Source organism: Panulirus ornatus, chromosome 61, assembly GCF_036320965.1.
Source record: "Panulirus ornatus isolate Po-2019 chromosome 61, ASM3632096v1, whole genome shotgun sequence".
Taxonomy (NCBI): Eukaryota; Metazoa; Arthropoda; class Malacostraca; order Decapoda; family Palinuridae; genus Panulirus; species Panulirus ornatus.
Genome location: NC_092284.1, coordinates 3,374,817 through 3,402,255, shown reverse-complemented (window position 1 = coordinate 3,402,255; position 27,439 = coordinate 3,374,817). Strand labels below are relative to the sequence as shown.

At 46.4% G+C, this 27,439-nt stretch overlaps 1 protein-coding gene across 2 annotated transcripts; it reads left to right on the top strand.

Annotated features, from left to right (window-relative positions):
* On the top strand, positions 1-27,213 carry LOC139767511 (kynurenine/alpha-aminoadipate aminotransferase, mitochondrial-like). Of its 2 annotated transcripts, XR_011717144.1 has the most exons (12): positions 1-132; positions 5,029-5,114; positions 6,671-6,839; positions 10,580-10,769; positions 12,683-12,814; positions 15,009-15,155; positions 19,327-19,506; positions 22,604-22,730; positions 22,953-23,002; positions 23,926-24,084; positions 25,567-26,303; positions 26,542-27,211. XR_011717144.1 is itself a non-coding variant. In XM_071696946.1 (11 exons), exons 2-11 carry the CDS (start codon positions 5,048-5,050, stop codon positions 25,642-25,644), a joined length of 1,299 nt encoding a protein of 432 aa, XP_071553047.1. In that variant the 5' UTR covers positions 1-132; positions 5,029-5,047; the 3' UTR covers positions 25,645-27,213. The 2 variants fall into 2 exon arrangements, 1 of the variants encoding a protein (XP_071553047.1); XM_071696946.1 differs by having other exon boundaries at positions 25,567-27,213.
* The last annotated feature ends 226 nt before the right edge of the window (positions 27,214-27,439 follow it).

Genomic DNA, 27,439 nt, shown 5'->3' with positions numbered 1-27,439 from the left:
GCCATGGCGGTCATTCGCTGCTGGACCTCCGTACCGTCAACATCTCCTCCTCCTCACCAGAGACGCTCGGGCTCGTGACACGGACGCCGTCCATTTTGCTACCGAAACAAGCCAAACCACCTCGTCAACTAGGCAAGTGATTATGTCGTTAATTGAGAGTCCGGCATTTGGTCTACTTAGGGGGGAATGGGGCAAAAGGCTAGAATGGGACATGGTGATGGTGGAATGGGACATGGTGATGGTGGAATGGGGCAAGGTGATGGTGGAATGGGACAAGGTGATGGTGGAATGAGACATGGTGATGGTGGAATGGGGCAAAAGGCTAGAATGGGACATGGTGATGGTGGAATGGGACAAGGTGATGGTGGAATGAGACATGGTGATGGTGGAATGGGGCAAAAGGCTAGAATGGGACATGGTGATGGTGGAATGGGACAAGGTGATGGTGGAATGGGACAAGGTGATGGTGGAATGGAACATGGTGATGGTGGAATGGGACAAGGTGATGGCGGAATGGGACAAGGTGATGGTGGAATGAGACATGGTGATGGTGGAATGGGGCAAAAGGCTAGAATGGGACATGGTGATGGTGGAATGGGACAAGGTGATGGTGGAATGGGACATGGTGATGGTGGAATGAGACAAGGTGATGGTGGAATGAGACAAGGTGATGGTGGAATGGGACATGGTGATGGTGGAAAGAGACAAGGTGATGGTGGAATGGGACAAGGTGATGGTGGAATGGGACATGGTGATGGTGGAATGGGACATGGTGATGGTGGAATGAGACATGGTGATGGTGGAACGGGACATGGTGATGGTGGAAAGAGACAAGGTGATGGTGGAATGGGACAAGGTGATGGTGGAATGGGACATGGTGATGGTGGAATGGGACATGGTGATGGTGGAAAGAGACAAGGTGATGGTGGAATGGGACAAGGTGATGGTGGAATGAGACAAGGTGATGGTGGAATGGGACATGGTGATGGTGGAATGAGACAAGGTGATGGTGGAATGAGACAAGGTGATGGTGGAATGGGACATGATGATGGTGGAATGAGACAAGGTGATGGTGGAATGGGACAAGGTGATGGTGGAATGGGACATGATGATGGTGGAATGGGACATGATGATGGTGGAATGAGACAAGGTGATGGTGGAATGGGACAAGGTGATGGTGGAATGGGACAAGGTGATGGTGGAATGAGACAAGGTGATGGTGGAATGGGACATGATGATGGTGGAATGAGACAAGGTGATGGTGGAATGGGACATGATGATGGTGGAATGAGACAAGGTGATGGTGGAATGAGACATGGTGATGGTGGAATGGGACATGATGATGGTGGAATGGGACATGATGATGGTGGAATGGGACAAGGTGATGGTGGAATGGGACAAGGTGATGGTGGAATGAGACAAGGTGATGGTGGAATGGGACATGATGATGGTGGAATGAGACAAGGTGATGGTGGAATGGGACATGGTGATGGTGGAATGAGACATGGTGATGGTGGAACGGGACATGGTGATGGTGGAATGAGACATGGTGATGGTGGAATGAGACATGGTGATGGTGGAACGGGACATGGTGATGGTGGAATGAGACATGGTGATGGTGGAATGAGACATGATGATGGTGGAACGGGACAAGGTGATGGTGGAACGGGACGGGACGCGATTTCAGCAGTCAATTATGTAAATGATTTACACAGTGAAGTAGATTTACATTAGCCACTGGTGGATGTAAATGAGTTAGTAATATGGTAATGATATGCAAATGATTATTCTTAATGTACTTTAGCCTTTAGAAAACGGTTACGCCCCTCTTGTGTTATAAAGAAAACGGGCTAAATGGCCGCCAAAAGTGATTATATTAAATGGCCGCCAAAATGATTATATTAAATGGCCGCCAAAAGTGATTATATTAAATGGCCGCCAAAAGTGATTATATTACATGGCCGCCAAAAGTGATTATATTAAATGGCCGCCAAAAGTGATTATATTAAATGGCCGCCAAAATGATTATATTAAATGGCCGCCAAAAGTGATTATATTACATGGCCGCCAAAAGTGATTATATTAAATGGCCGCCAAAAGTGATTATATTAAATGGCCGCCAAAAGTGATTATATTAAATGGCCGCCAAAATGATTATATTAAATGGCCGCCAAAAATGATTATATTAAATGGCCGCCAAAATTATTATATTAAATGGCCGCCAAAATTATTATATTAAATGGCCGCCAGAAATGATTATATTAAATATATTTATAGATAGATATTGAAAGGGATAAACCTGGAATTGATAAATTGGCGTAATTGATTTAATTGTAAATTGGAACTTTTGATAATCGTTAAATGGCCGCCAATTTCGATCGAAAATTTGGCTCAAAATTTTAATGAATTTTTTTTTGGTCATGTTGCCGGAGGTCGCAATATTATGATAGGCCATTTTTTTTTTTAAATTGCTTTATTTCCAATTTATTTGAGAAATACGCTTTTAGTTATTTGTTTTTTTTATTTCAGTTACGAACTGAAGACGCTAATGATGGTGACGTCATGATTTATTGTTTACATTTAAAATCGTCCAATTTACAGTAAATTTTTTATTAAAAACTTTTGTTTATGTAATGATCATTATGGAGAATTGTTATGATATTAAATAGTTAATGAACTGTAAATTACTGTGTATTGAGTAAGGATGCGTGGGCGTGGGCATGGAGAGCGGGCGTGGTCATCATAGCAGGCGTGGGCGTGGAGGGCGGGCGTGGTCATCATAGCAGGCGTGGGCGTGGAGAGCGGGCGTGGTCATCATAGCAGGCGTGGGCGTGGAGGGCGGGCGTGGTCATCATAGCAGGCGTGGGCGTGGAGGGCGGGCGTGGTCATCATAGCAGGCGTGGGCGTGGAGGGCGGGCGTGGTCATCATAGCAGGCGTGGGCGTGGAGGGCGGGCGTGGTCATCATAGCAGGCGTGGGCGTGGAGGGCGGGCGTGGTCATCATAGCAGGCGTGGGCGTGGAGGGCGGGCGTGGTCATCATAGCAGGCGTGGGCGTGGAGGGCGGGTGTGGTCATCATAGCAGGCGTGGGCGTGGAGGGCGTGGTCATCATAGTGGGCGTGGAGGGCGGGCGTGGTCATCATAGTGGGCGTGGAGGGCGGGCGTGGTCATCATAGCAGGCGTGGGCGTGGAGGGCGGGCGTGGTCATCATAGCAGGCGTGGGCGTGGAGAGCGGGCGTGGTCATCATAGCAGGCGTGGGCGTGGAGGGCGGGTGTGGTCATCATAGCAGGCGTGGGCGTGGAGAGCGGGCGTGGTCATCATAGCAGGCGTGGGCGTGGAGAGCGGGCGTGGTCATCATAGCAGGCGTGGGCGTGGAGGGCGGGCGTGGTCATCATAGCAGGCGTGGGCGTGGAGGGCGGGCGTGGTCATCATAGCAGGCGTGGGCGTGGAGGGCGGGTGTGGTCATCATAGCAGGCGTGGGCGTGGAGGGCGTGGTCATCATAGTGGGCGTGGAGGGCGGGCGTGGTCATCATAGTGGGCGTGGAGGGCGGGCGTGGTCATCATAGCAGGCGTGGGCGTGGAGGGCGGACGTGGTCATCATAGTGGGCGTAGAGGGCGGGCGTGGTCATCATAGCAGGAGTGGGCGTGAGAGCGGGTGTAAACGTGGGCGTGGCCTGTGTGTGTGTGTGTGTGTGTGTGTGTGTGTGTGTGTGTGTGCGTGTGTGTCTTCATACTGTTCGTGGAAGCTCTGTGTGTGTGTGTGGGGGGGGGGGGGGGGGGAGGGGGAGGGATTTGTGGGGGGGGGAGGGATTTGGGGGGATTTGTGGGGGGGTCATCTTCAGCCATTATCCCACCTGCTTTAGCTTATCTACCGCCCACTGTCAGGCCCGCCTGTTCTTCTTCTTCTTCTCCTCTCCTCTCCCCCCCCCACACACCCCCACCACACCCCACCCCCCCCCTATGCGTCACGTGACGTGGGCATTGAGGGAGGGAGGGGGGGGGGAGGGCCTCGGAGGAGCCCCCCCCTCTCTCTCCCCTCCCCCCACCTTACCTTGCGTCACATGACGCAGCAGTTTTGCGTCACGGTTGTGGATTGTAAGCGTGACTTCGCAAACCCCTGGGGCTTGCGCGTCCCCCTACTGCGCAGGACAGGTGGGGATGGTCTGCGCTTCAGAAAAAACGTTAGAAATAATGTCACAAATAACGTAAGAAATAATGTCAAAAATAACGTTAGAAATAACGTTAGAAATATTGTCAAATAAAGTTAGAAATAACGTCAGAAATAATGTCACAAATAACGTTAGAAATAATGTCACAAATAACGTTAGAAATAATGTCAAAAATAACGTTAGAAATAACGTTAGATATATTGTCAAATAAAGTTAGAAATAACGTCAGAAACAATGTCAAATATCGTCAGAAATAATGTCAAATATCGTTAGAAATAATGTCAAATATCGTTAGAAATAATGTCAAATATCGTTAGAAATAATGTCACAAATAACGTAAGAAATAATATCAAAAATAACGTTAGAAATATTGTCAAATAAAGTTAGAAATAACGTCAGAAATAATGTCACAAATATCGTTAGAAATAATGTCACAAATAACGTTAGAAATAACGTCAGAAATTATGTCAAAGATAACGTTAGAAATAATGTCACAAATAACGTTAGAAATAACGTCAGAAATAATATCAAAATAATGTTAGAAGTAACGTTAGAAATGATGTCAAATAACATTAGAAATAATGTCAAAAATAACGTTAGAAATAACGTTAGAAGTAACGTCAGAAATAACGTCAGAAATAATGTCCCAAATAAAGTCAGAAATGATATTACGAATAACGTTAGAAATGCACGACTTGGTAAGTCCACACCAAGAACACACGGGTTGGCCCATTTAGAAAACACATGTTCCACTGCCTTGAAGAACACACTCATTCGTGTTCTTCAATGTTCTTCACTTTATGTTGACGACATTTCAAGTTCGCATGTAATTAAGATATGCAAATTACCTTTTTTTTCAGCTTTCGGACGAAGACGCAGATGGATTACTCCAGGTTTCTAAACGCGGTGGCTAGAAAACGGGAGCCGTTGCTCATCAGAGAACTCTGTAAGTCTTTCGTTAGAGAACTTTTGTGTTTGTGTGTGTTCTGCAGTGTTAGAGAACTTTTGTATGTGTTCTGCAGTGTTAGAGAACTTTTGTGTGTGTTCTGTAGTGTTAGAGAACTTTTGTGTGTGTGTGTTCTGCAGTGTTAGAGAACTTTTGTATGTGTTCTGCAGTGTTAGAGAACTTTTTTGTGTGTTCTGCAGTGTTAGAGAACTTTTTTGTATGTGTCCTGCAGTGTTAGAGAACTTTTGTATGTGTTCTGTAGTGTTAGAGAACTTTTTTGTATGTGTTCTGCAGTGTTAGAGAACTTTTGTGTGTGTGTTCTGCAGTGTTAGAGAACTTTTGTATGTGTTCTACAGTGTTAGAGAACTTTTGTATGCAGTGTTAGAGAACTTTTGTATGTGTTCTACAGTGTTAGAGAACTTTTGTGTGTGTTCTGTAGAGTTAGAGAACTTTTGTGTGTGTTCTGCAGTGTTAGAGAACTTTTGTGTGTGTTCTGCAGTGTTAGAGAACTTTCGTATGCGTTCTGGAGTGTTAGAGAACTTTTGTGTGTGTGTTCTGCAGTGTTAGAGAACTTTTTTGTATGTGTTCTGCAGTGTTAGAGAACTTTTGTGTGTGTTCTGCAGTGTTAGAGAACTTTTGTATGTGTTCTACAGTGTTAGAGAACTTTTGTATGTGTTCTACAGTGTTAGAGAACTTTTGTATGTGTTCTGTAGTGTTAGAGAACTTTTGTGTGTGTTCTACAGTGTTAGAGAACTTTTGTATGTGTTCTGTAGTGTTAGAGAACTTTCTAAGTGTTCTGTAGTGTTAGAAAACTAAGTGTTCTGTAGTGTTAGAGAACTCTCTTTAAGTGTTCTCTAGTGTTAGAGAACACCTTAGAAGTGATGGGGGCCTGGTAAATATATGCGGGGCCGGGGCCCTACACAGTGGTGATGGGGGCCCCAGTGGGTCTATGGCGGGGGATGGGGCGCCCCTTACAAGTGGGGATGGGGCGCCCCTTACAAGTGGTGATGGGGCGCCCCAGTGGGTCTATGGCGGGGGATGGGGCGCCCCTTACAAGTGGTGATGGGGCGCCCCTTACAAGTGGTGATGGGGCGCCCCTTACAAGTGGTGATGGGGCGGGATGGATGGGGCGCCCCTTACAAGTGGGGATGGGGCGCCCCTTACAAGTGGTGATGGGGCGCCCCCGTGGGTCTACGGCGGGGGATGGGGCGCCCCTTACAAGTGGTGATGGGGGCCCCCGTGGGTCTATGGCGGGGGATGGGGCGCCCCTTACAAGTGGTGATGGGGCGGGATAGATGGGGCGCCCCTTACAAGTGGTGATGGGGCGGGATAGATGGGGCGCCCCTTACAAGTGGGGATGGGGCGGGATAGATGGGGCGCCCCTTACAAGTGGTGATGGGCTGGGATAGATGGGGCGCCCCTTACAAGTGGTGATGGGGCGCCCCAGTGGGTCTATGGCGGGGGATGGGGCGCCCCTTACAAGTGGTGATGGGGCGCCCCGACCCCGTGTCTACATATATGATTCTGACGTCACGTTCCGTTCCGCTGTTCCCCAGTCGCCCTGCAGCAGAAAGCCCCGAGGGACGTGGTCTTCCTTACCACCGGGGTCCCCAACCCCGACACTTTCCCCATCGTTAGTGGGAGCCTCCAGCTCCGGGATGGGCGTACGCTCACCTTAGACCCGGGCAAGATGGAGCAATGTTTACAATATGGCCCAACCCCAGGGTAAGTCCGTGCCCCCGAGTGGGGCAGTATGTTTACAATATGGCCTCAACCCCAGGGTAAGTCCGTGCCCCGAGTGGGGCAGTGTGTTTACAATATGGCCCAACCCCAGGGTAAGTCCGTGCCCCCGAGTGGGGCAGTGTGTTTATAATATGGCCCAACCCCAGGGTAAGTCCGTGCCCCCGAGTGGGGCAGTATGTTTACAATATGGCCCAACCCCAGGGTAAGTCCGTGCCCCTGAGTGGGGCAGTGTGTTTATAATATGGCTCAACCCCAGGGTAAGTCCGTGCCCCTGAGTGGGGCAGTGTGTTTATAATATGGCCCAACCCCAGGGTAAGTCCCTCCCCAGTGGCCCGAGTGGGTCAATATGTTTACAATATGGCCCAACCCCAGGGTAAGTCCGTGCCCCCGAGTGGGTCAATGTGTTTACAATATGGCCCAACCCCAGGGTAAGTCCGTGCCCCGAGTGGGGCAGTGTGTTTATAATATGGCCCAACCCCAGGGTAAGTCCGTGCCCCCGAGTGGGGCAGTGTGTTTATAATATGGCCCTACCCCAGGGTAAGTCCGTGCCCCGAGTGGGGCAGTGTGTTTATAATATGGCTCAACCCCAGGGTAAGTCCGTGCCCCCGAGTGGGGCAGTGTGTTTATAATATGGCCCAACCCCAGGGTAAGTCCCTCCCCAGTGGCCCGAGTGGGTCAATATGTTTACAATATGGCCCAACCCCAGGGTAAGTCCGTGCCCCCGAGTGGGGCAGTGTGTTTATAATATGGCCCAACCCCAGGGTAAGTCGTGCCCCGAGTGGGGCAATATGTTTACAATATGGCCCTACCCCAGGGTAAGTCCGTGCCCCCGAGTGGGGCAGTGTGTTTATAATATGGCCCAACCCCAGGGTAAGTCCGTGCCCCCGAGTGGGTCAATATGTTTACAATATGGCCCAACCCCAGGGTAAGTCCGTGCCCCCGAGTGGGGCAGTGTGTTTATAATATGGCCCAACCCCAGGGTAAGTCCGTGCCCCGAGTGGGGCAATATGTTTACAATATGGCCCAACCCCAGGGTAAGTCCGTGCCCCCGAGTGAGGCAGTGTGTTTACAATATGGCCCAACCCCAGGGTAAGTCCGTGCCCCCGAGTGGGGCAGTGTGTTTATAATATGGCCCAACCCCAGGGTAAGTCCGTGCCCCTGAGTGGGGCAGTGTGTTTATAATATGGCCCAACCCCAGGGTAAGTCCGTGCCCCTGAGTGGGGCAGTGTGTTTACAATATGGCCCAACCCCAGGGTAAGTCCGTGCCCCCGAGTGGGGCAGTGTGTTTATAATATGGCCCAACCCCAGGGTAAGTCCGTGCCCCTGAGTGGGGCAGTGTGTTTATAATATGGCTCAACCCCAGGGTAAGTCCGTGCCCCCGAGTGGGGCAGCGTGTTTATAATATGGCCCAACCCCAGGGTAAGTCCGTGCCCCGAGTGGGGCAGTGTGTTTATAATATGGTCCAACCCCAGGGTAAGTCCCTGCCCCGAGTGGGGCAATATGTTTATAATATGGCCCTACCCCAGGGTAGGTCCGTGCCCCCGAGTGGGGCAGTGTGTTTATAATATGGCCCAACCCCAGGGTAAGTCCGTGCCCCCGAGTGGGGCAGTGTATTTATAATATGGCCCAACCCCAGGGTAAGTCCGTGCCCCGAGTGGGGCAGTGTGTTTATAATATGGTCCAACCCCAGGGTAAGCCCCTCCCCAGTGACCCGAGTGGGGCAATATGTTTACAATATGGCCCAACCCCAGGGTAAGTCCGTGCCCCCGAGTGGGGCAGTGTGTTTATAATATGGCCCAACCCCAGGGTAAGTCGTGCCCCGAGTGGGGCAATATGTTTACAATATGGCCCTACCCCAGGGTAGGTCCGTGCCCCCGAGTGGGGCAGTGTGTTTATAATATGGCTCAACCCCAGGGTAAGTCCGTGCCCCCGAGTGGGGCAGTGTGTTTATAATATGGCCCAACCCCAGGGTAAGTCCGTGCCCCCGAGTGGGGCAGTTTGTTTACAATATGGCCCAACCCCAGGGTAAGTCCGTGCCCCCGAGTGGGGCAGTGTGTTTATAATATGGCCCTACCCCAGGGTAAGTCCGTGCCCCCGAGTGGGGCAATGTGTTTATAATATGGCCCAACCCCAGGGTAGGTCCCTGCCCCGAGTGGGGCAATATGTTTATAATATGGCCCTACCCCAGGGTAAGTCCCTCCCCAGTGGCTCGAGTGGGGCAATATGTTTACAATATGGCCCTACCCCAGGGTAGGTCCCTCCCCAGTGGCCCGAGTGGGCCAATATGTCGGGGGAAAAGGGTGTTTACCTCCCCTTTTACCATAGTCTCCCTACTGTGTCTCCCTCCTTGTCTCTAACCATCTCCCCTTCCTTCTCCCCAGTCTAATGATCTCCCCTTCCTCCTCCCCAGTCTAATTATCTCCCCTTCCTCCTCCCCAGTCTATTTATCTCCCCTTTCTCCTGCTCCTCCCCAGTCTAATTATCTCCCCTTCTGTTTCTCCCCAGTTTAATTATCTCCCCTTCCTCCTCCCCAGTCTAATTATCTCCCCTTCCTCCTGCTTCTCCCCAGTCTAATTATCTCCCCTTCCTCCTGTTCCTCCCCAATCTACTTATCTACCCTGCGTCCTCCCCAGTCTAATTATCTCCCCTTGTCCCCAGTCTACTTATCTCCCCTTCCACCTCCCCAGTCTAATCATCTCCCCTTCCTCCTCCTCCCCAGTCTACTCATCTCCCCTTCCTTCCTCCCCCAGGTACCCTCCCCTGTTGGAGCAGCTACGATCTCCTCCCCAGTCTACTTATCTCCCCTTCTCCCCAGTCTACTCATCTCCCCTTCCTCCTCCCCAGTCTACTCATCTCCCCTTCCTTCCTCCCCCAGGTACCCTCCCCTGTTGGAGCAGCTACGATCTCCTCCCCAGTCTACTTATCTCCCCTTCTCCCCAGTCTACTCATCTCCCCTTCCTCCTCCCCAGTCTACTCATCTCCCCTTCCTTCCTCCCCAGGTACCCTCCCCTGTTGGAGCAGCTACGATCTCCTCCCCAGTCTACTTATCTCCCCTTCTCCCCAGTCTACTCATCTCCCCTTCCTCCTCCTCCCTAGTCTACTTATCTCCCCTTCCTCCTCCTCCCCAGTCTACTCATCTCCCCTTCCTTCCTCCCCCAGGTACCCTCCCCTGTTGGAGCAGCTACGATCTCCTCCCCAGTCTACTTATCTCCCCTTCTCCCCAGTCTACTCATCTCCCCTTCCTCCTCCCCAGTCTACTCATCTCCCCTTCCTTCCTCCCCCAGGTACCCTCCCCTGTTGGAGCAGCCACGATCTCCTCCCCAGTCTACTTATCTCCCCTTCTCCCCAGTCTAATCATCTCCCCTTCCTCCTCCTCCCTAGTCTACTTATCTCCCCTTCCTCCTCCTCCCCAATCTACTTATCTCCCCTGCGTCCTCCCCAGTCTAATTATCTCCCCTTCTCCCCAGTCTACTTATCTCCCCTTCCTCCTCCTCCTCCCCAGTCTACTCATCTCCCCTTCCTTCCTCCCCAGGTACCCTCCCCTTGTTGGAGCAGCCACGATCTCCTCCCCAGTCTACTTATCTCCCCTTCTCCCCAGTCTACTCATCTCCCCTTCCTCCTCCTCCCCAGTCTAATCATCTCCCCTTCCTCCTCCTCCCCAGTCTACTCATCTCCCCTTCCTCCTCCCCAGTCTACTCATCTCCCCTCCCTTCCTCCCCCAGGTACCCTCCCCTGTTGGAGCAGTTACGAGCCCTGACCCAGAAGCTCCATTCTCCCCCAGGGTGGGGAGAGCGGGAGCTGGTGGTGACCACGGGGAGCCAAAGTGGTCTATTGATGGCCATGGAGATGATGCTAAACCCAGGGGACCCCGTGCTGGTCGAGCAGCCCTGCTACACCGGCGCCCTCTCCATTGTGAGCATCGGTTCGAGTCTCAAGTTGAAATGAGTCTTAAACTCTAATATTTCTCTCTCTCTCTCTCTCTCTCTCTCTCTCTCTCTCTCTGAGACTCATTATGTGTTACATGAGTCATTATGAGTCATTATGTGTTACATGTGTCATTATGAGCTACATGTGTCATTATGAGTCATTATGTGTTACATGAGTCATTATGAGCCATTATGAGTCACTATGTGTTACAGATGAGTCCTCACTCACCTCGCTTCCTGCCGGTGGAGGCTGATGAGTCATTATGTGTTACATGAGCCATTATGAGTCATTATGAGCCATTATGAGTCATTATGAGTCACTATGTGTTACAGATGAGTCCTCACTCACCTCGCTTCCTGCCGGTGGAGGCTGATGAGTCATTATGTGTTACATGAGCCATTATGAGTCATTATCAGCCATTATGAGTCATTATGAGTCACTATGTGTTACAGATGAGTCCTCACTCACCTCGCTTCCTGCCGGTGGAGGCTGATGAATCATTATGTGCTACATGAGTCATTATGAGCCATTATGAGCCATTGAGACATTATGAGTCATTATGAGTCACTGTGTGTTACAGATGAGTCCTCACTCACCTCGCTTCCTGCCGGTGGAGGCTGATGAGTCATTATGTGTTACATGAGCCATTATGAGTCATTATGAGTCATTATGAGCCATTATGAGTCATTATGAGTCACTATGTGTTACAGATGAGTCCTCACTCACCTCGCTTCCTGCCGGTGGAGGCTGATGAGTCATTATATGTTACATGAGCCATTATGAGTCATTATGAGCCATTATGAGTCATTATGAGTCATTATGAGCCATTATGAGTCATTATGAGTCACTGTGTGTTACAGATGAGTCCTCACTCACCTCGCTTCCTGCCGGTGGAGGCTGATGAGTCATTATATGTTACATGAGCCATTATGAGTCATTATGAGCCATTATGAGTCATTATGAGTCACTGTGTTACAGATGAGTCCTCACTCACCTCGCTTCCTGCCGGTGGAGGCTGATGAGTCATTATGTGTTACATGAGTCATTATGAGTCATTATGAGCCATTATGAGTCATTATGAGTCATTATGAGTCACTATGTGTTACAGATGAGTCCTCACTCACCTCGCTTCCTGCCGGTGGAGGCTGATGAGTCATTATGTGTTACATGAGCCATTATGAGTCATTATGAGTCATTATGAGTCATTATGAGTCACTATGTGTTACAGATGAGTCCTCACTCACCTCGCTTCCTGCCGGTGGAGGCTGATGAGTCATTATGTGTTACATGAGCCATTATGAGTCATTATGAGCCATTATGAGTCATTATGAGTCACTATGTGTTACAGATGAGTCCTCACTCACCTCGCTTCCTGCCGGTGGAGGCTGATGAGTCATTATGTGTTACATGAGCCATTATGAGTCATTATGAGTCATTATGAGACATTATGAGTCATTATGAGTCACTATGTGTTACAGATGAGTCCTCACTCACCTCGCTTCCTGCCGGTGGAGGCTGATGAGTCATTATGTGTTACATGAGCCATTATGAGTCATTATGAGTCATTATGAGCCATTATGAGCCATTATGAGTCATTATGAGTCACTATGTGTTACAGATGAGTCCTCACTCACCTCGCTTCCTGCCGGTGGAGGCTGATGAGTCATTATGTGTTACATGAGCCATTATGAGTCATTATGAGTCATTATGAGCCATTATGAGTCATTATGAGTCACTATGTGTTACAGATGAGTCCTCACTCACCTCGCTTCCTGCCGGTGGAGGCTGATGAGTCATTATGTGTTACATGAGCCATTATGAGTCATTATGAGCCATTATGAGCCATTATGAGTCATGATGAGCCATTATGAGTCATTATGAGTCACTATGTGTTACAGATGAGTCCTCACTCACCTCGCTTCCTGCCGGTGGAGGCTGATGAGTATGGTCTGAGGCCAGACTCCCTGAGGGCGGCTCTCTCCCCCTGGAACCCTCAAGATATACGCCAGGCTACGCAAGGCGTACCGAAGGTCAGTTTATTATCTTATCTACAGATAACACCTCTCTCTTATCACTCATCATCTAGAGATAACACCTCTCTCTTATCACTCATCATCTAGAGATAACACCTCTCTCTTATCTGTCATCATCTAGAGATAACACCTCTCTCTTATCACTCATCATCTAGAGATAACAGGTCTTCCTTATCTGTCTTCTAGAGATAACACCTCTCTCTTATCAGTCATCTAGAGATAACAGGTCTTCCTTATCAGGTCACGTCATCTTATCATTGTAGTGTGGAGATGATAGACACCTTATCATTGTTGTGTGGAGATGATAGACACCTTATCATTGTTGTGTGGAGATGATAGACACCTTATCATTGTAGTGTGGAGATGATAGACACCTTATCATTGTAGTGTGGAGATGATAGACACCTTATCATTGTAGTGTGGAGATGATAGACACCTTATCATTGTAGTGTGGAGATGATAGACACCTTATCATTGTTGTGTGGAGATGATAGACACCTTATCATTGTAGTGTGGAGATGATAGACACCTTATCATTGTAGTGTGGAGATGATAGACACCTTATCATTGTAGTGTGGAGATGTAGACACCTTAACATTGTAGTGTGGTGATGATAGACACCTTATCATTGTAGTGTGGAGATGATAGACACCTTATCATTGTAGTGTGGAGATGATAGACACCTTATCATTGTAGTGTGGAGATGATAGACACCTTATCATTGTAGTGTGGAGATGATAGACACCTTATCATTGTAGTGTGGAGATGATAGACACCTTATCATTATTGTGTGGAGATGATAGACACCTTATCATTGTTGTGTGGAGATGATAGACACCTTATCATTGTAGTTTGGAGATGATAGACACCTTATCATTGTAGTGTGGAGATGATAGACACCTTATCATTGTTGTGTGGAGATGATAGACACCTTATCATTGTTGTGTGGAGATGATAGACACCTTATCATTGTAGTGTGGAGATGATAGACACCTTATCATTGTAGTGTGGAGATGATAGACACCTTATCATTGTAGTGTGGAGATGATAGACACCTTATCATTATTGTGTGGAGATGATAGACACCTTATCATTGTAGTGTGGAGATGATAGACACCTTATCATTGTTGTGTGGAGATGATAGACACCTTATCATTGTTGTGTGGAGATGATAGACACCTTATCATTGTTGTGTGGAGATGATAGACACCTTATCATTGTTGTGTGGAGATGATAGACACCTTATCATTGTTGTGTGGAGATGATAGACACCTTATCATTGTAGTGTGGAGATGATAGACACCTTATCATTGTTGTGTGGAGATGATAGACACCTTATCATTGTAGTGTGGAGATGATAGACACCTTATCATTGTAGTGTGGAGATGATAGACACCTTATCATTGTAGTGTGGAGATGATAGACACCTTATCATTGTAGTGTGGAGATGATAGACACCTTATCATTGTAGTGTGGAGATGATAGACACCTTATCATTGTAGTGTGGAGATGATAGACACCTTATCATTGTAGTGTGGAGATGATAGACACCTTATCATTGTAGTGTGGAGATGATAGACACCTTATCATTGTTGTGTGGAGATGATAGACACCTTATCATTGTAGTGTGGAGATGATAGACACCTTATCATTGTAGTGTGGAGATGATAGACACCTTATCATTGTAGTGTGGAGATGATAGACACCTTATCATTGTAGTGTGGTGATGATAGACACCTTATCATTGTAGTGTAGAGATGATAGACACCTTATCATTGTAGTGTGGTGATGATAGACACCTTATCATTGTAGTGTGGAGATGATAGACACCTTATCATTGTAGTGTGGTGATAATAGACACCTTATCATTGTAGTGTGGAGATGATAGACACCTTATCATTGTTGTGTGGAGATGATAGACACCTTATCATTGTAGTGTGGAGATGATAGACACCTTATCATTGTAGTGTGGAGATGATAGACACCTTATCATTGTTGTGTGGAGATGATAGACACCTTATCATTGTAGTGTGGAGATGATAGACACCTTATCATTGTAGTGTGGAGATGATAGACACCTTATCATTGGTTATCTCTGTGTAGAGATAATAGACACCTTATCATTGGTTATCTCTGTGTGGAGATGATTGTGCCCCAGCGAGGCTAATCCATCGCTGGCGTTGCTTTTCAGTTCCTGTACACCGTTCCCACGGGTTCGAACCCCACTGGGGTGGTCGCCACAGAAGAGAGACGTCGTGAGGTGTACAAAATTGCACAGATGTACAACCTTATTATCCTTGAAGACGATCCATATTACTTCCTCCAGTACCATGGCAAGGTAGGGGCCAAGCTTAGTGGTAAGCTTATTGGGTAGTTTAGTGGTGGTGAGGTAAGCTTAATGGGTAGTTTAGTGGTGGTGTGGTAAGCTTAATGGGTAGTTTAGTGGTGGTGAGGTAAGCTTAATGGGTAGTTTAGTGGTGGTGAGGTAAGCTTAATGGGTAGTTTAGTGGTGGTGAGGTAAGCTTAATGGGTAGTTTAGTGGTGGTGAGGTAAGCTTAATGGGTAGTTTAGTGGTGGTGAGGTAAGCTTAATGGGTAGTTTAGTGGTGGTGAGGTAAGCTTAATGGGTAGTTTAGTGGTGGTGAGGTAAGCTTAATGGGTAGTTTAGTGGTGGTGTGGTAAGCTTAATGGGTAGTTTAGTGGTGGTGTGGTAAGCTTAATGGGTATGTTTAGTGGTGGTGAGGTAAGCTTAATGGGTAGTTTAGTGGTGGTGTGGTAAGCTTAATGGGTATGTTTAGTGGTGGTGAGGTAAGCTTAATGGGTAGTTTAGTGGTGGTGTGGTAAGCTTAATGGGTATGTTTAGTGGTGGTGAGGTAAGCTTAATGGGTAGTTTAGTGGTGGTGTGGTAAGCTTAATGGGTATGTTTAGTGGTGGTGAGGTAAGCTTAATGGGTAGTTTAGTGGTGGTGTGGTAAGCTTAATGGGTATGTTTAGTGGTGGTGAGGTAAGCTTAATGGGTAGTTTAGTGATGGTGTGGTAAGCTTAATGGGTAGTTTAGTGGTGGTGAGGTAAGCTTAATGGGTATGTTTAGTGATGGTGTGGTAAGCTTAATGGGTAGTTTAGTGATGGTGTGGTAAGCTTAATGGGTATGTTTAGTGGTGGTGAGGTAAGCTTAATGGGTAGTTTAGTGGTGGTGAGGTAAGCTTAATGGGTATGTTTAGTGGTGGTGAGGTAAGCTTAATGGGTATGTTTAGTGGTGGTGTGGTAAGCTTAATGGGTATGTTTAGTGGTGGTGAGGTAAGCTTAATGGGTATGTTTAGTGGTGGTGTGGTAAGCTTAATGGGTAGTTTAGTGGTGGTGAGGTAAGCTTAATGGGTATGTTTAGTGATGGTGAGGTAAGCTTAATGGGTAGTTTAGTGGTGGTGAGGTAAGCTTAATGGGTAGTTTAGTGGTGGTGAGGTAAGCTTAATGGGTAGTTTAGTGGTGGTGAGGTAAGCTTAATGGGTAGTTTAGTGGTGGTGAGGTAAGCTTAATGGGTATGTTTAGTGGTGGTGAGGTAAGCTTAATGGGTAGTTTAGTGGTGGTGTGGTAAGCTTAATGGGTAGTTTAGTGGTGGTGAGGTAAGCTTAATGGGTAGTTTAGTGGTGGTGAGGTAAGCTTAATGGGTAGTTTAGTGGTGGTGTGGTAAGCTTAATGGGTAGTTTAGTGGTGGTGAGGTAAGCTTAATGGGTAGGTTAGTGGTGGTGAGGTAAGCTTAATGGGTAGTTTAGTGGTGGTGAGGTAAGCTTAATGGGTATGTTTAGTGGTGGTGAGGTAAGCTTAATGGGTAGTTTAGTGGTGGTGTGGTAAGCTTAATGGGTATGTTTAGTGGTGGTGAGGTAAGCTTAATGGGTAGTTTAGTGGTGGTGTGGTAAGCTTAATGGGTAGTTTAGTGGTGGTGTGGTAAGCTTAATGGGTAGTTTAGTGGTGGTGTGGTAAGCTTAATGGGTATGTTTAGTGGTGGTGAGGTAAGCTTAATGGGTATGTTTAGTGGTGGTGTGGTAAGCTTAATGGGTAGTTTAGTGGTGGTGTGGTAAGCTTAATGGGTATGTTTAGTGGTGGTGAGGTAAGCTTAATGGGTAGTTTAGTGGTGGTGTGGTAAGCTTAATGGGTATGTTTAGTGGTGGTGAGGTAAGCTTAATGGGTAGTTTAGTGGTGGTGTGGTAAGCTTAATGGGTATGTTTAGTGGTGGTGAGGTAAGCTTAATGGGTATGTTTAGTGGTGGTGTGGTAAGCTTAATGGGTAGTTTAGTGGCGGTGAGGTAAGCTTAATGGGTAGGTTAGTGGTGGTGAGGTAAGCTTAATGGGTAGGTTAGTGGTGGTGAGGTAAGCTTAATGGGTAGTTTAGTGGTGGTGAGGTAAGCTTAATGGGTAGGTTAGTGGTGGTGAGGTAAGCTTAATGGGTAGTTTAGTGGTGGTGAGATAAGCTTAAGGTGTACTGATAAGCTGGGTGGTGAGATAAGCTTAAGGTGTACTGATAAGCTGGGTGGTGAGGTCAGCTTAAGACGTGGTGGTCAGCTCACAAGCTGCATTTGCTATGTTTACACACATGGTGGCAGGAACAGATGAACCCACACCTGGCCTCCATCATGACCCACACCTGGCCTCCATCATGACCCACACCTGGCCTCCATCATGACCCACACCTGGCCTCCATCATGACCCACACCTGGCCTCCATCATGACCCCACACCTGGCCTCCATCATGACCCACACCTGGCCTCCATCATGACCCACACCTGGCCTCCATCATGACCCACACCTGGCCTCCATCATGACCCACACCTGGCCTCACATCATGACCCACACCTAACCCACACCTGGCCTCCATCATGACCCACACCTGGCCTCCATCATGACCCACACCTGGCCTCCATCATGACCCACACCTGGCCTCCATCATGACCCACACCTGGCCTCCATCATGACCCCACACCTGGCCTCCATCATGACCCACACCTGGCCTCCATCATGACCCACACCTGGCCTCCATCATGACCCACACCTGGCCTCCATCATGACCCACACCTGGCCTCCATCATGACCCACACCTGCCTCCATCATGACCCACACCTGGCCTCCATCATGACCCACACCTGGCCTCCATCATGACCCACACCTGGCCTCCATCATGACCCACACCTGGCCTCCATCATGACCCACACCTGGCCTCCATCATGACCCACACCTGGCCTCCATCATGACCCACACCTGGCCTCCATCATGACCCACACCTGGCCTCCATCATGACCCACACCTGGCCTCCATCATGACCCACACCTGGCCTCCATCATGACCCACACCTGGCCTCACATCATGAACCCACACCTGGCCTCCATCATGACCCACACCTGGCTCCATCATGACCCACACTGGCCTCCATATGACCACACTGGCCTCCACATACCACACCTGGCCTCCATCATGCCACAGCCTTATCTCCACCAATTTTACCACACACCTGGACCATGTCGGTTCTCCGTCACCTCTCCAATTGGGACCCCGGGTGGCTGTCACAGGACCCAAAACCGGCTCATCATGACCCTTCATGGGCCTCTCTGAAGCACACTGCCTCCATCCATGACCGTCACCAGGTGCCTCCCATTCATGACCACACTGGCCCCCATATGACCCAACCTGGCCCATCAAAGACCCACACCTGGCCTCCATCATGACCCACACCCGGTCCATATGCCCCAAACCCGGCCTCCATCATGACCCCACACCGCCTCCATCATGACCCACACCCGGCTCACCTGACCACACCCGGCCTCCATCATGACCCACACTGGCCTCCATAACCCACACCTGGCTCCATTATGACCCACACCCCTCCATATCCCCAGCTGGCCTCCCTCAATGACCCACCTGGCCTCCATCATGACCCACACCCGGGCCTCCATCATGACCCAACCCGGCCTCCATCATGACCCAAAACCCGGCCTCCATCATGACCCCACCTGGCCTCCATCATGACCCACACCCGGCCTCCATCATGACCCACACCTGGCCTCCCTCATGACCCACACCTGGCCTTCATCATGACCCACACCTGGCCTCCATCATGACCCACACCTGGCCTCCATCATAACCCACACCTGGCCTCCATCATGACCCACACCTGGCCTCCATCATGACCCACACCTGGCCTCCATCATGACCCACACCTGGCCTCCATCATGACCCACACCTGGCCTCCATCATGACCCACACCTGGCCTTCATCATGACCCACACCTGGCCTCCATCATGACCCACACCTGGCCTCCATCATGACCCACACCTGGCCTCCAATCATGACCCACACCTGGCCTCACATCATAACCCACAGCTGGCCTCCATCATGACCCACACCTGGCCTCACATCATAACCCACACCTGGCCTCACATCATGACCCACACCTGGCCTCCCACACACACCTGGCCTCCCCACACACACCTGGCCTCACCAGTGTCTGTCTATATCTTCACCAGAGTTTTGCACCCAGCTATCTACAGCTGGACGCAGATGGTCGGGTTCTCCGGTTCGACTCCTTCTCCAAGGTTGTGGCAGCGGGTCTCCGGGTGGGCTGGGTCACAGGACCCAAACCGCTCATCAGGAAACTTAACCTTCATAAGGGCGCTGCTGTGATAAGCACTGCTTCTATGTCGCAGGTGGGTGCGTCTGTGTCACAGGTGGCTCTATGTCGCAGGTGGGTGCTTCTGTGTCACAGATGGGTGTGTTTATGTCACAAGTGGGTGTGTTTATGTCACAGGTGGGTGTGTTTATGTCACAGGTGGGTGTGTTTATGTCACAGGTGGGTGCGTCTGTGTCACAGGTGGCTCTATGTCACAGGTGGGTGCTTCTGTGTCACAGGTGGGTGTGTTTATGTCACAAGTGGGTGCGTCTGTGTCACAGGTGGGTGTGTTTATGTCACAAGTGGGTGTGTTTATGTCACAGGTGGGTGTGTTTATGTCACAGGTGGGTGCGTCTGTGCCACAGGTGGCTCTATGTCACAGGTGGGTGCTTCTGTGTCGCAGGTGGGTGTGTTTATGTCACAAGTGGGTGCGTCTGTGTCACAGGTGGCTCTATGTCGCAGGTGGGTGCGTCTGTGTCACAGGTGGGTGTGTTTATGTCACAGGTGGGTGTGTTTATGTCACAGGTGGGTGCGTCTGTGTCACAAGTGGGTGCTTCTGTGTCACAGGTGGCTCTATGTCGCAGGTGGGTGCGTCTGTGTCACAGGTGGGTGTGTTTATGTCACAGGTGGGTGCGTCTGTGTCACAAGTGGGTGCTTCTGTGTCACAGGTGGCTCTATGTCGCAGGTGGGTGCTTCTGTGTCACAGGTGGGTGCTTCTGTGTCGCAGGTGGGTGTGTTTATGTCACAGGTGGGTGCTTCTGTGTCGCAGGTGGGTGTGTTTATGTCACAGGTGGGTGCGTCTGTGTCGCAGGTGGGTGTGTTTATGTCACAGGTGGGTGCGTCTGTGTCACAAGTGGGTATGTTTATGTCACTGGTGGGTGTGTTTATGTCACAGGTGGGTGCGTCTGTGTCGCAGGTGGGTGTGTTTATGTCACAAATGGGTGCGTCTGTGTCGCAGGTGGGTGTGTTTATGTCACAGGTGGGTGCGTCTGTGTCACAAGTGGGTATGTTTATGTCACAGGTGGGTGCGTCTGTGTCACAAGTGGGTATGTTTATGTCACAGGTGGGTGCCTCTGTGTCACAGGTGGGTGCGTCTGTGTCGCAGGTGGGTGTGTTTATGTCACAGGTGGGTGCGTCTGTGTCACAAGTGGGTATGTTTATGTCAGGTGGGTGTGTTTATGTCACAGGTGGGTGCTTCTGTGTCACAGGTGGCTCTATGTCGCAGGTGGGTGCTTCTGTGTCACAGGTGGGTGCTTCTGTGTCACAGGTGGGTGTGTTTGTCACAGGTGGGTGTGTTTATGTCACAGGTGGGTGTGTCTGTGTCACAGGTGGGTGTGTTTATGTCGCAGGTGGGTGCGTCTGTGTCGCAGGTGGGTGTGTTTATGTCACAGGTGGGTGCGTCTGTGTCACAGGTGGCTCTATGTCGCAGGTGGGTGCTTCTGTGTCACAGGTGGGTGCTTCTGTGTCGCAGGTGGATGCGTGTGTCACAGGTGGGTGCCTCTATGTCACAGGTGGATGCGTGTGTCACAGATGGGTGCCTCTATGTCACAGGTGGATGCGTGTGTCACAGATGGGTGCCTCTATGTCACAGGTGGATGCCTTACAGTTTATTGTTACCAACTGTTAGATGTTAGTGTTACTAAAGTGTTAGATATTAGTGTTACCAAATTGTTAGATATTAGATACCAAAGTATTAAGGTAACGTGTTACCAAAGTATTACGGTAACGTGTTACCAAAGTATTACGGTAACGTGTTACCAAAGTATTAAGGTAACGTGTTACCAAAGTATTACGGTAACGTGTTACCAAAGTATTAAGATAACGCGTTACCAAAGTATTATGGTAACGTGTTACCAAAGTATTAAGGTAACGTGTTACCAAAGTATTAAGGTAACGCGTTACCAAAGTATAACGGTAATGTGTTACCAAAGTATTAAAATAACGTGTTAAGACAACGTTACCAAAGTATGACGGTAACGTGTTACCAAAGTATTAAGGTAACGCGTTACCGAAGTATTAAGGTAACGTGTTACCAAAGTATTACGGTAACGTGTTACCAAAGTATTAAAATAACGTGTTAAAATAAGGTTACCAAAGTATGAAGGTAACGCATTACCAAAGTATTACGGTAACGTGTTACCAAAGTATTAAGGTAACGCGTTACCAAAGTATAACGGTAACGTGTTACCAAAGTATTAAAATATTAAAATAACGTGTTAAGATAACGTTACCGAAGTATTAAGGTAACGCGTTACCAAAGTATGACGGTAACGTGTTACCGAAGTATTAAGGTAACGTGTTACCAAAGTATTACGGTAACGTGTTACCAAAGTATAACGGTAACATGTTACCAAAGTATTAAAATAACGTGTTAAGATAACGTTACCGAAGTATGACGGTAACGCGTTACCAAAGTATTAAGGTAACGCGTTACCAAAGTATAACGGTAACGTGTTACCAAAGTATTAAAATATTAAAATAACGTGTTAAGATAACGTTACCGAAGTATTAAGGTAACGCGTTACCAAAGTATGACGGTAACGTGTTACCAAAGTATTAAAATATTAAAATAACGTGTTAAGATAACGTTACCGAAGTATTACGGTAACGCGTTACCAAAGTATGACGGTAGCGCGTTACCAAAGTATGACGGTAACGTGTTACCAAAGTATTAAAATATTAAAATAACGTGTTAAGATAACGTTACCGATGTATTAAGGTAACGCGTTACCAAAGTATGACGGTAACGTGTTACCAAAGTATAACGGTAACGTGTTACCAAAGTATTAAAATATTAAAATAACGTGTTAAGATAACGTTACCGAAGTATTAAGGTAACGCGTTACCAAAGTATGACGGTAACGCGTTACCAAAGTATTACGGTAACGTGTTACCAAAGTATTAAGGTAACGTTACCAAAGTATAACGGTAACATGTTACCAAAGTATTAAAATAACGTGTTAAGATAACGTTACCGAAGTATTAAGGTAACGCGTTACCAAAGTATAACGGTAACGCGTTACCAAAGTATAACGGTAACGCGTTACCAAAGTATAACGGTAACGCGTTACCAAAGTATGACGGTAACGCGTTACCAAAGTATAACGGTAACCCCAGTTTCTCCCCCCACACAGGTGATCATAAGTGAACTACTAGCGCTGTGGGGTGACGAGGGTTTGGACCAACATACGCATTATCTGCGTCAATATTATGTGGCACAGAGAGACGCCATGTTGCAAGCTGCCAACAAGTACCTTACTGGTGAGCATCCCATTTTCTATCTCTCGAGGAAGGCAGGGGGGGGCGAGGCAGGCAAAGCTCCTGGTAGAAGGGTTGAGAACTTTAAGGCGTGCCATGTTGTGATGATGTAAGACAAATCATGCACTTGGAAATAGACTATTAAGGGTTTGTTTTCACGTCCACTCCAGCGATGGTTGATGATAGAAAACTGATGGTTGGTGTTTTTATGTATCTCCCCGGCAGGTGTGTGCGAATGGTCAGTACCCACAGGAGGCATGTTTCTCTGGCTTAAGGTGAGTCCCTTTTCCATTCTTAAACCCGAAGCCAAACAGATCTGTGCATTCATATGTCTATTGTAGTGCCACCGTATCAAGAGGAAGGCGTTAAAGATTGGTCTGTGTGTGTGTGTGTGTCTGTCTGTGTGTGGTGTAATTGGTAGTTGGGTCTAATGGGTAGTTTTATAAGACATGCATTGTTTCCAATTTGCTGGATGAGATGGGGTAAGGAATGGAACGCGATGGGTGTGTTTGTAAACACATCCTCTCGCTAAGGAACGCCTGGAATGGAATGCCATTGGAGGAAATAGCTTTTGTTTTTTTTTTTCCAAAGACACCGTTGCACAGATCTGGTTGAGGGTGTGGTACAGATATATAGCATATGTGTTCATAAAATGCATATATATATATATATATATATATATATATATATATATATATATATATATATATATATATATATATATATATATTTTTTTTTTTTTTATACTATTCGCTATTTCCCGCGATAGCGAGGTAGCGTTAAGAACAGAGGACTGGGCCTTTGAGGGAATATCCTCACCTGGCCCTCTTCTGTTCCTTCTTTTGGAAAATTGAAAAAAAAAAAAAAAAAACGAGAGGGGAGGATTTCCAGCCCCCCGCTCCCTTCCCTTTTAGTCGCCTTCTACGACACGCAGGGAATACGTGGGAAGTATTCTTTCTCCCCTATCCCCAGGGAATATATATATATATATATATATATATATATATATATATATATATATATATATATAGATTCGTACTTGCTTGCTTTCATCCATTCTGGCGCCACCGCGCCCGGTTTGGAAACTGGACTGGCTTTTTTTCTCTCTCTATAACCTTCTCTCTTCCTTTGTGAGACAGTGCCCTCTGGAGAGAAAGAGAGGCCAGGTGTTAAAGCGGCGGAGCTTTGTGTTCGGCAGGTGTGTGGCGTGCGGGATACGTGGACTATGCTGTTGGAACGAGGATTGGAAAAGCGAGTTATGCTCGTTCCAGGGCAGGGTTTCATGGTGGACTCCACCAAACCGTGTCAGTACCTGAGGGCATCCTTTTCCTCCACAACGCCAGAAGAAATGGACAAGGTAACTACTAGTATTCATATATATATATATATATATATATATATATATATATATATATATATATATATATATATATATATATATATATATATATATATATATATATATATATATATTCCCAAGTGCACTTTCGTTTAATAATCACATCATTAGGGGAGACACAAGAGAAATATATTTCTCTCTTGTCTCCCCTGATGATGTGATTATTACACGAAAGTGCACTTGGGAACTTATCCTGTTTCATTTTCCCCCTAGTGAACTCATAGCAATATCTTGATCACGCGCAAAATTGTGATCCTTTCCAACATATATATATATATATATATATATATATATATATATATATATATATATTGCTATGAGTCCACTAGGGGTAAATGAAACAGGATAAGTTCCCAAGTGCACTTTCGTGTAATAATCACATCATCACACACACATATATATATATATATATATATATATATATATATATATATATATATATATATATATATATATATATATATATATACACACACACACGCCATCAATGCTTTGGATTATCATTTAACTTTAGCCTGATAACTGATTTATTCCAGTTATTTCCATTTTATGTCCCCCCCCCATCTCAACCCTCTTACCATCACCCCCCATCACCTCCCCCTCCCCCCCTACACAAGGGGAAGATAATGTTCTCTTTTATCATTTAATGTTCTTTTTATCATTTAATGTTCTTTTTATCATTTAATGTTCTCTTTATCATTTAATGTTCTCTTTATTATTTAATGTTCTCTTTATCATTTAATGTTCTCTTCATCATTTAATGTTCTCTTTATTATTTAATGTTCTCTTTATCATTTAATGTTCTCTTTATTATTTAATGTTCTCTTCATCATTTAATGTTCTCTTTTATCATTTAATGTTCTCTTTATCATTTAATGTTCTCTTCATCATTTAATGTTCTCTTTATTATTTAATGTTCTCTTCATCATTTAATGTTCTCTTTATCATTTAATGTTCTCTTTTATCATTTAATGTTCTCTTTATCATTTAATGTTCTCTTTATCATTTAATGTTCTCTTCATCATTTAATGTTCTCTTCATCATTTAATGTTCTCTTTATCATTTAATGTTCTCTTTTATCATTTAATATTCTCTTTTATCATTTAATATTCTCTTTTATCATTTCGTGTTCTCTTTTATTTAATGTTCTCTTTTATCATTTAATATTCTCTTTTATCATTTCGTGTTCTCTTTTATTTAATGTTCTCTTTTATCATTTAATATTCTCTTTTATCATTTAATATTCTCTTTTATCATTTCGTGTTCTCTTTTATTTAATGTTCTCTTTTATCATTTAATATTCTCTTTTATCATTTAATGTTCCCTTTTATCATTTAATGTTCTCTTTATCATTTAATGTTCTCTTTTATCATTTAATGTTCTCTTTTATCATTTAATGTTCTCTTTATCATTTAATGTTCTCTTTTATCATTTATCCAGGGGCTGTGCAACCTGGCGCAACTTATCAAGGAAGAAACTGAGCTACAGAAATCTGTGCCACTCCTCAAACATGGTTAATTCTATGGCCCATTAACCACCCATCACCACCTCCCCATTCCCCCACTTCGCCATTGGCCAATTAAATGGTAGTTAACAGTTGTTTATGTGAGTACCATTATCAGCAGCAGTAAATGAGTAGATAAATGGTTTATTTTGATGTGATTATGATGCTAAGTTCTCTCTCTCTCTCTCTCTCTCTCTCTCTCTCTCTCTCTCTCTCTCTCTCTCTCTCTCTCTCTCTCTCTCTGTTGTGTATGGGGGGAAAAGGTGGACACCAGAAACAGGAACGAACCGACATTGGATCTGTGTTGGAGAAGGGGGAAAAGGTGGACACCAGGAACAGGAACGAACCGACATTGGATCTGTGTTGGAGAAGGGGGAAAAGGTGGACACCAGGAACAGGAACGAACCGACATTTGATCTGTGTTGGAGAAGGGGAAAGGGGAGCTGGACACCAGGAACAGGAACGAACCGACATTGGATCTGTGTTGGAGAAGGGGGAAGGTGGACACCAGAAACAGGAACGAACCGACATTGGATCTGTGTTGGAGAAGGGGAAAAGGTGGACACCAGGAACAGGAACGAACCGACATTGGATCTGTGTTGGAGAAGGGGGAAGGTGGACACCAGGAACAGGAACGAACCGACATTGGTTCTGTGTTGGAGAAGGGGGGAAGGTGGACACCAGGAACAGGAACGAACCGACATTGGATCTGTGTTGGAGAAGGGGGAAGGGGAGCTGGACACCAGAAACAGGAACGAACCGACATTGGTTCTGTGTTGGAGAAGGGGGAAGGTGGACACCAGGAACAGGAACGAACCGACATTGGATCTGTGTTGGAGAAGGGGAAAGGGGAGCTGGACACCAGAAACAGGAACGAACCGACATTGGATCTGTGTTGGAAAAGGGGAAAGGTGGACACCAGAAACAGGAACGAACCGACATTAGACCTATATAGGAAGGAGGGAATGACAGGAATGAGACGCTTGGCTGAACACCAGGAACAGGAATGAGTCATTGTCTGACCCCTACGCCCTTGCACAACGCCCGCCACCATCACATCCTGTGTCTGTCATCCCTTTACCCTCGGTTAGCAGACGTGACATCCAAAAAGGGAAACATTGAAATACGAGAATTACTTTTATTATATTTTTTGTTAATATATTAAGTAGTATTTCTTATATATTATAGTGAGAGAGAGAATATATATATATATATATATATATATATATATATATATATATATATATATATATATATATATATATATATATATACGGAGGTGGAGTGTGTGTATGTGTGTGTCTGTGTGTAAACGATGTACTTTGCCCATTCCGACGCTGCCTTGCTAAATGGGGAAACGTGGAGCAAGAGTCAAGGTTGTATATATATATATATATATATATATATATATATATATATATATATATATATATATATATACATAGTCATGTACATAGTTCTTATATATGGTGTACCTTAGAGTCAGATGGTGTACATATGTAGCGTACATTAAACATGGTGTACATTAGAGTAAGATAGTGTACATGTAATGTACATTAGAGTAAGATAGCGTACATGTAATGTACATTAGAGTAAGATAGTGTACATGTAATGTACATTAGAGTAAGATAGTGTACATGTAATGTACATTAGAGTAAGATAGTGTACATGTAATGTACATTAGAGTAAGATAGTGTACATGTAATGTACATTAGAGTAAGATAGTGTACATGTAATGTACATTATAGTAAAATAGTGTACATGTAATGTACATTAGAGTAAGATAGTGTACATGTAATGTACATTAGA

What these genes read in the sequence shown, in the direction of transcription:
- LOC139767511 (XM_071696946.1), top strand. Translation starts at nt 5,048, where the DNA reads ATGGATTACTCCAGGTTTCTAAACGCGGTGGCTAGAAAACGGGAGCCG. An exon ending in GTTGCTCATCAGAGAACTCT is followed by an intron (nt 5,115 to 6,670) that starts GTAAGTCTTTCG and finishes GCTGTTCCCCAG; the next exon opens with TCGCCCTGCAGCAGAAAGCC. An exon ending in GCATGTTTCTCTGGCTTAAG is followed by an intron (nt 23,003 to 23,925) that starts GTGAGTCCCTTT and finishes TGTGTTCGGCAG; the next exon opens with GTGTGTGGCGTGCGGGATAC.